The sequence below is a fragment of the Anopheles coluzzii genome, chromosome X, assembly GCF_943734685.1.
Source record: "Anopheles coluzzii chromosome X, AcolN3, whole genome shotgun sequence".
Taxonomy (NCBI): domain Eukaryota; kingdom Metazoa; phylum Arthropoda; class Insecta; order Diptera; family Culicidae; genus Anopheles; species Anopheles coluzzii.
In genome coordinates, this window is record NC_064669.1 from 13,906,193 (window position 1) to 13,914,398 (window position 8,206).

Sequence of the window (8,206 nt, forward strand, 5' to 3'; positions counted from 1 at the left end):
TGAATGAATCTCAAGGAAAGATTCATGAAACCTAACACTATCCAAAGCTGCACACGAATCGGGCGTACCTCCTTAATGACCGCGGGCGTCGTCGTTGTCGTCGTGGTGTCGTAGTAGCGCGACTCGAACTGGGACTCGCCGGTCATGACGAACCGCTGGTGCTTGAGCAGATCCGACCGGGCCGTCGGTATCTGGGAGGCGCGCGGCGGCTTCCGCCCCCGCGACGGCGACTGCGGGGCGCTCCAGTTGCTGTGCGCGATCGCCTGCGGTATGCGGGACGGCCGGCACGCCGACTCGGACAGACACTCGCGCACCGCGTACGGGTTGCCGTTGCCGGGCGTCCGGGCGGCATTCGGCGAGTTTAGGTTCGGCTCCGAGTCGAGCGACAGCAGCTTGGAGCGTTTCGGCTGCGCTAGGCGCGACGCCGGCAGCGACGGCGAGGAACCGTTCGTGTTGTCGCTCCGCACCTTGTAAGATTGCGACTCGATCGAGTCGTCGCTCAGCACGAGCTGCTGCTCCTCGTGCTGGTACTGCTCGCGCAGGTATTTCTTTATCCACGGATCTGGAAAGCGTGCGGGGGGAAAGAAAAGGTTACTGAAGTTACAAATGATATCTTCTTTCACTGCACCTACCTCGCTTCATGCGCAGCGTGATCGGTTCCGTAGCAAGTCCTAAACATTTTAATACTGAAAATGAAACGACAAAAAAAAAGAAGAAATTGTGTTGGAGTTAGAGAAGTAGCGCGTTATGGTGAATTTGGAGATAAGCCCAAATCTCTTACCATCACGTGGGGAATATTGTTGCGCATCCGTGTCATTTATTTTTAAGAAAACATCGCCGACCTCCACCTACAGGGATAGGAAGATGTAAAGAAAATAATATTAAAATAAGAGCTAGACAAACTATCCTACAAGATATTCGTTGTCTTCAAAGAAACCAGATGTAATCGAATAAAAGCAAATGAATAAATCAACAAAAAAGTCCCATAAAACCGAATTAAATCTCATTAAAATTATTTGAGTTTCTGCGATATTTCATTAAATATTAATCAGAATATAGCTTATCGTACACTAAAAGAAAGGACCCAAATACTTCGACTATAAAACTCTTCTTCTTTCTTCTTTGGCTCAACAACCGATGTCGGTCAAGGCCTGCCTGTACCCACTTGTGGGCTTGGCTTTCAGTGATTAATTGATTCCCCCCCATAGCAGGATAGTCAATCCTACGTATGGCGGCGCGGTCTATTTGGGGATTGCACCCATGACGGGCATGTTGTTAAGTCGTACGAGTTGACGACTGTACTACGAGACCGGCAAACATAAAAAAACTATACTATAACTATACTCGACTATAAAACATGTTGAATTAAAAACTAAAATGCATTTCCTTATGATTCCTCACTTTGTTTACGGTGAAAAAGGAAATACATTTAATTCATTTTATGTCAATATGTTTTACGGTCTTAAATAGTTGGAGAATCGAATATCCTATCTGTTGGTGTACAATAAGCCATATTCTGTCAAAAAAAAGAAATACATCAATAAAAAAAAACAACAACAATTCCCTTAACCGCTTGAGCTTTTCCATTGAATGCCTCAAAACCCTGTAAGACTATCGTTCTTGAAATCAGAACTCTAATGGGAAATTGATCGAGAACAATGATTTGATGGTTTGAAATAAATTTAAAATAAGTTCTTCTGTAGTGCAAACCAAAATTCGATTGTACAACAGCTAAACAAATTCTATTACATTCGATTAATTAACACAGATGATCCTCACTGTTTAGCGTAAGAATAAGTAGTGGATTCAATTGCGCATTCGCATTCAATAGTTGGGTTATTTGAAACACTTTTAACATGATTGATTAAAGAATATTGAACGATTTAATTTGATAAAATTTGCGTCACTAGGTTTAATTAATCCAAAAAACTAAGCTTAATTAATCCCTTTATAACAGCCATGCTCATAAAACACAACTACCAACAGTGTCCACAAGTGAGTATCCTCACTGTTGCTCGGTATTCTATCTGTCTGACAGTCCAACCAATGTTAGAATTAAGGTCGAATAGGAAAGTCCTTCCGTAAATTAATAAATGATCCAACCAGTAATAAAAACAAACGGTGTAATTAACATTTAAAATTAAGAAAACGTATTTGAAAATTATCAGCGATAGTCGACCGATTTGAGTTCTATTTGAATTTCAACTACCATTCTGGACTGATTTTCTCTACACTACTGTATTAACTTGAAAAACAAAAATGCAAGCTTCAAAGAGTAATCGAACCAAACATTGTTTTTCACCGCGTGCAAGAAGTTACTCCACATCACTCTGATATTTCATTATACAGGGTTTCCCGAGTCAATTTCCAATGTCTACAGCATTTTTCATTCCTTGCGAGATGTTTTTCAACAGCTGTCAAATGTTGTATTTGCATCACAATAATGTGTCAGTTCTTCCACACGATTTTCAACACATCTCAAGCTGGATTGAGTTTGACAATTCTTCATGATGTGCTGAAAATCATGTGTAAGAACTGATCTTTGGCCCAAATGACCCAAATACACCATTTGACAGGTGTTGAAAAACATCTTGGAGATGGTGAATAACAATGTGCACATTCGAATGTGATTTGGAAAACCCTGTAATAACTTTGAATTTCTTCAGCATGATTTTCCACACTTCACCTGTCACGGGTGATGCCTAGCATACTGAAGAAATTAAAAATTATGATGATGGAAATGAAATCGATATGATTTCATGAAATCGATATGTTTCAGATCGATATGGAATAACATTTTGCACGCGGTAAATAACAATGTTTACATTCGAAACTGACTTGGTAAACCCTACAATCCTACAGCCGTATCTTTACATTTGTTGCTATCTCGAGCGGATCAAAATCGTCTTGAGTCAGTCAGTTCCGGTAACAAAAATCTAATAACAAACGCTCTTTAAGCATGTGTTTGGCGTAAAGAATCGGTCCGGGTCCGGCCCTCTGTCACCCGCAGCTGCGCAAGCAGCGCATCAACCTCACCTTTCCGCAGAGGGCGGCGGGCGAATCTTGCCGTATCTCGACGATCACGTGATCGAGCAGGTCGGTCGCGCGCACCACAAAGCCGAGCCGCGTGTCCTCCTGCTTGCGCCGCAGCACCACGGTAAACTCTTCCGGGCCCTGGGCCGGGGGCGTCTGCTGCTGGTGCAGCTGATGGTGCAGCACCCGTTCCGGCGAGGTCGACTTAATCATCTCGTACACGCGGCTCTTCACCTGCGGATCTGGGCGGGGAGGATGCAACATAAATAGAGAGAGAAAGGGAGAGAGAGATGGACAGTGAGTGCAAAGAAAAAAGAAGACAAAGCGCCGCGTAAGTAGCGTAACTACTAGCGCAGGCATTGGAATGGTCCCGCGTACCTTTTCGGAGCTGCAGCGTCATCGGGTTCGGTGAAACCCGCACACATTTCACCACTAGAAATAGACGACGGCAACGGCAACACGTTACACACAAAAAAACGAGCAAAAGAAAATGAGAGAGAGAGAAAAACACATGTGGTTGATGAGTCAGATGGCGATCAGAGCGGTTACGGAGGAACGGATTCGGCATGGGTGGGTCGCTGTGGGTCGCGTGAAAACATGCGGGAAAACAGGGTTGTGGAAAATTGGAAAAGGGATGCCCCCTGAAGGGGTAAGGGTGTGTTCGCAGGGAGAAAGCTGGTGGACGGGGGAATGCAGGGCGGTAGTAGATAGGTGGTGGTGGTATGTGTCGTTTGGTAGGTGTATGTGTGCAAGCTAAAACAAAAAAATATACCATCTTTGGTTGCCAATCCAGTAACATCCACGCCGTTTATCTTCATCACGATATCACCGATTTCGACCTACAAAAACAGATTGAAACAATATCATTAGCGACGGACAGTGTGAGTGTGCGGCCTGCAAGTGTATTAGTCTTTTTTTTTCTTTTTTTTTTTTGGTGAGTATTTCCCTGTATGGTGCGGCCATACTTGGGCAGGGTGGTTGTGGTGATGGTGCAGTTAAGCAGACCGTACCGAGTGCCCGACCGCGGATGCACCCTCCGCTTACCTTGGCACACATGTCGGCAGGTGTGTTTTCGATGATCTTGTAAATCACATGCTCGCCGATGTCGATCTGGCGCAGCAGAAAGCCGAACGTCGTCCCATCCTTGCTCATCCGCAGCACGGCCGTCACTTCCTCAGCCATAATGGCCGGCCGGGGGATACGGTCATCCGTATCCGGGACGCACACTGCACACGCACACACGCACACCGAGCCGGGTCCGGTATGTCCCTCGCCGGAGGTGTGGCGGATGCGTTTAAAGGTTGCCTGCGGTGTGCGGTGTGACGGCGCCACCAGATGATGGCGGGCACGCGGGGCACCGATGCGTGTACTCGCACACACACACACACACGCGCGCGCGCGTCCAGCTGTTTTTCCCCCCTTCTTCTTGTTATCGCCCAATTTTCGGGCGTGTTTTAGGGCGGGGGGTTGCGATTTTTCTTTCGCTGGTTGCGTTTCGCTGCTGCTGCTGCTACTAGCGGACCCGTGCTGCTTTCATACGGTACTTCGGGCTGTAGTGGGGAGGGATGTTCCCGGTCAGTGTACCCTTCGCTGCCACTCCCCGCTGCTGCTGCTGCTCCTTTTGCGGGACAGCGAAAAGTTCATCCGGCTGATTGCGTTTCGCGAGGCGCGCGAAGTAGTTTTTTTTCGTTTTTTTTGGGGGGAAAACGGTGCGTTGATGATTGTGAGTAGTTTCTGTTGCTGCTTTTGAGGGGCAAACCGAGTTTGCCGAGTTGATTGTTGCTGAGTTTTGTTGCTGAGGCAGCGCTGATGGGTGATGATGATGAGGATGAAGACACACACTGACACACAGACACACACACGCGCGCGCGGGTTAGAACGTGTCGCCGTATCGCGCGGGGCGGCGGCGGCGACGGCGGTGCGGTTTTATTTTATTTAATTTCCGATTTGCCCCCGCGCGCTCGCCCTGGCGGGCGCAATTGTTGCAAACTGTACCTAGTGAATGGGGCAGCGGTGCTGGCGCTGCAGGAAGGCGGGGGAAATGGGAAGAATCGGTGTTCGATGGATACGTGCGATGGACGGTGGGCGAGGCCCGCCGCCGCTAACCTTTCTGCTGCCTTCTTTTCTTGTTCGCGGACAGGTGCTGGACCGTCCGGGAATTGGTCGGGAGTGACGCTCTCGCGACCAGAAAGAGCGCACCTCCTCTTCGCCACTGCGAGTGTCTCTATTTGTGTGTGTATTCTTTTCCCCCTTTTCTTCCTTGTTTGATTGATGGCCAACCGTGTGGGTGTTTGTACCGCCGCCGCCGCTGCTTCTTCTGTTTCTTTTGCGTCCTCTCCAGCCAGTGACCCTTTCGTTTGCCCCGGTTTGCACAACGATTTGGGGCTTTTCGATCCCAAACCGTGGGACAGACTGACCGACCACCTGGCCAAATGCACTACCGTGTTGTTGTTGTTGTTGCTGGTGGTGGTTGTGGTGGTGCGTCACCACCAAAAAAAAGCTCCGTACTGACCCAGCGGCAGCGGTCGGTTGTCGGTTTGTTGCCCTGCTGTTGATGCTGCTGCTGCTTCACGCGAGGGAAAGTTCACGCACTTTTCACGCACACGGAACGCGCGTACATACACACGCACGCACACACATACACACACGCACCAGACCCGTTTTGCCAGGTCAGGTCAGTACACCGCGCGCGCACACACACCGCACCCAAAATCCCGATCGCACCAAAAACACCCGTTAGCCCGAACGGGTGTCCGCACACGCACACACACTGCACACAGCGCCACGCACAGGCACGCACGATTCGACAGAACACACACACACAAACACGCACACAGCCAGCGGGACACGCACGCAAAGGCAGGCACGCGATTGTCCGAGCAACTACGCACACCTTTCCCCGGACGCAATCACGCACTTCCCTCGCTCACCCACTCACTCTCTCGCTCTCTCTTTCGCACCCTTGGCGCGGGTGTGTGCGTGTAATATTTTCACTATTTTCAACTTTCTCCCTGGTGCGGCTGGTTGTGTTTCCTCGCTGCTGGCTGCGCTGCCATAGCTGGCTGCTGCTGTCACTGCCCTGTTCCCAGCGGTGTGACTGTGTGCGTTCCCGTGCGCAGTCTTGCCCTCTCGCTCGTTCGCTCAGTTCGCTGGAGAACTTCGTTTTTTTCCTGTAACTTCGCCGATTGCGGCTACGCGTGTGTGTGTGTGCGTGTGTGTTTTTTGTCCGCGGCTATGAAGCGGTGGACACATGAAGCTGTCAGCAATGACAGCACTGCTTGACATTTCGAAACCCAGGCGGACCAATTTGAAAACGTGACAGCCGAAACCGTTGAAGGGACGCATTTTGGATGTTGAAACGCACCGGTCGAATACAACCGTTGTGCGAGTTTGTTTTTTAATTGTTTCTCTATCCAAGATTCCATGAATTTTTGGAGATGTGCGATTGAATTTCTTCGATTCCATACAGGGACAGTGGTTATCTCGCACGACTTAACAACATGCTCGTTGTGGGTTCAAATCTTGCATGAACTGTCTCCCCGTAGCAAAGCAAACTATATCCAGCTGTGTTGTACACGCCAAGAAGTCCAGAAAGACTGTGTAGGCTGGCATGACCATTTAAGATGTTTCACGTAGAAGAAGAATATTAAGAATCTTGAGCTCTATGAATCCTTGGAGATTTATGAATCCAATGAAGGGGCCACTATAATGACGAGCTATACGAGCTGTACGGCGACCATACTGTCGTATAGCGTATCAAGCTCGCCAGGCTCCGGTGAGCTAGCCATGTTGTACGCATGGAAACGGACGACCCAGCCTGTAAAGTTTTTTTTAGACCGTCCACAAGGACAGAGGAGGCGTGGTAGGCCCAAATTTAGGTGGCAAGCTGGCGTGAAGGCGTCCGCTACGGTTGTAGCGCCGAATAAGTAAGTAAGAAAGAGATTCGTAAAGCTTTAGAGACATATGAAAGGTATGAGATTCATGAATCTTTCAAGATTCATGAGTCTTTCGAGATTCATCAATTTTTCGAGATACATGAATCTTTTGATATTCGAGAACCTTTGAGATACGTGAATCTTTAGAGATTCATGAATTTCCAACAGATTCATCGAATCATTTCAAAGATTAAGTCACATTCATGAGTCTGAATCAGATTATCCCAACACTAGTCCATAGAGGACCACCGGGCGAATCAATGTGCGATATATCTCACATTTCGTACGGTCTCGAAGTCTTCTGGATCTCAGCGATGGCCATAGTATGCACAATTCTCCTGCTCAATGCGTCTCCGGATTTCGCTGCTGATGTCATTGTCCGAAGTAACGACCATCGCAAGATAACAGAACTCCTATACCTTTTTTATTGTGTTATTATTTCCAACACATATCTAGTTCTATAGACACATACAGTGAAATCTATTTATGATGAATCTTCAAGGGACCGTTAGCTTAGAGAGATGTTTATGTTAGAGAAAACCTGCTTTGAATTAAAGTGCTATGAAGTATCCAAAAAATCACGAGAAAAACCGATCGACAGTTAACATAATTTCTGCTGCCAATTCGAAAATTCACATTAGGGAGATATTAATATTGAAGAGACATAGCATGTATGGAATATAACGAGACCGTAAAAATGTTTGTATTGCATGCTTAGATCATGCTTATCTCGGGAAAAGACTGTAACCAGTGGCGGATTTGGCGGGGGGTGTGGGGGGCCCTAAGCGTTAAAAGGAGCGGAGGCCCCCCGGTTGGTGTCGAGCCGTGAGGAGGGGGGGTTGCATATTGTTGCATTAGGTTTTGAATCAAACACACTTAAATGGTTTGTTGGCGGGGGGGGGGGGGGGGGGGTGCTTAGAATCCCTGTACTGGGCCCCTATAGTTTATGAGTCCCTTCATCCATGGGGCCCCTAACTAGCACAGAAGCTCTTGCTGACACTATTGTACACATTGTTCTATATGCTGGAATTTCCTTACTCGGGGCCCTACATTGACGGGGCCCCCCGCGGCCGCTCAGTTCGTTAAATCCGCCACTGACTGTAACTGATATTGAAATACTATGAAATTGGTGTTCGCAATCGTGCTGGGTACAGAGTAAAACCTTTGACAGTTGCAACTGCGCACGTTTTAAACGCAGCTATTTTCGTTTTTTAAAATATTACCTCAAAACACGAAAC

The 8,206-nt window shown here is 47.8% G+C and overlaps 1 protein-coding gene across 2 annotated transcripts in view; it reads right to left on the minus strand.

The window, feature by feature from the left end:
* Positions 1–6,434, minus strand: part of LOC120960960 (PH and SEC7 domain-containing protein) — a 21,452-nt gene extending 15,018 nt beyond the window's left edge. The window contains exons 1-7 of one of the 2 annotated variants that reach the window (XM_040384465.2): positions 4,078–6,434; positions 3,806–3,872; positions 3,412–3,465; positions 3,037–3,275; positions 782–848; positions 633–686; positions 69–562 (exon numbers count right to left, since the gene is read on the minus strand). In XM_040384465.2, coding sequence (XP_040240399.2) covers positions 69–562; positions 633–686; positions 782–848; positions 3,037–3,275; positions 3,412–3,465; positions 3,806–3,872; positions 4,078–4,215 — 1,113 coding nt within the window. In that variant the 5' untranslated portion in view covers positions 4,216–6,434. The remainder of the gene's footprint in view (positions 1–68; positions 563–632; positions 687–781; positions 849–3,036; positions 3,276–3,411; positions 3,466–3,805; positions 3,873–4,077) is intronic. The other variant, XM_040384475.2, reaches the window with a different exon arrangement.
* Positions 6,435–8,206: the final 1,772 nt, after the last annotated feature.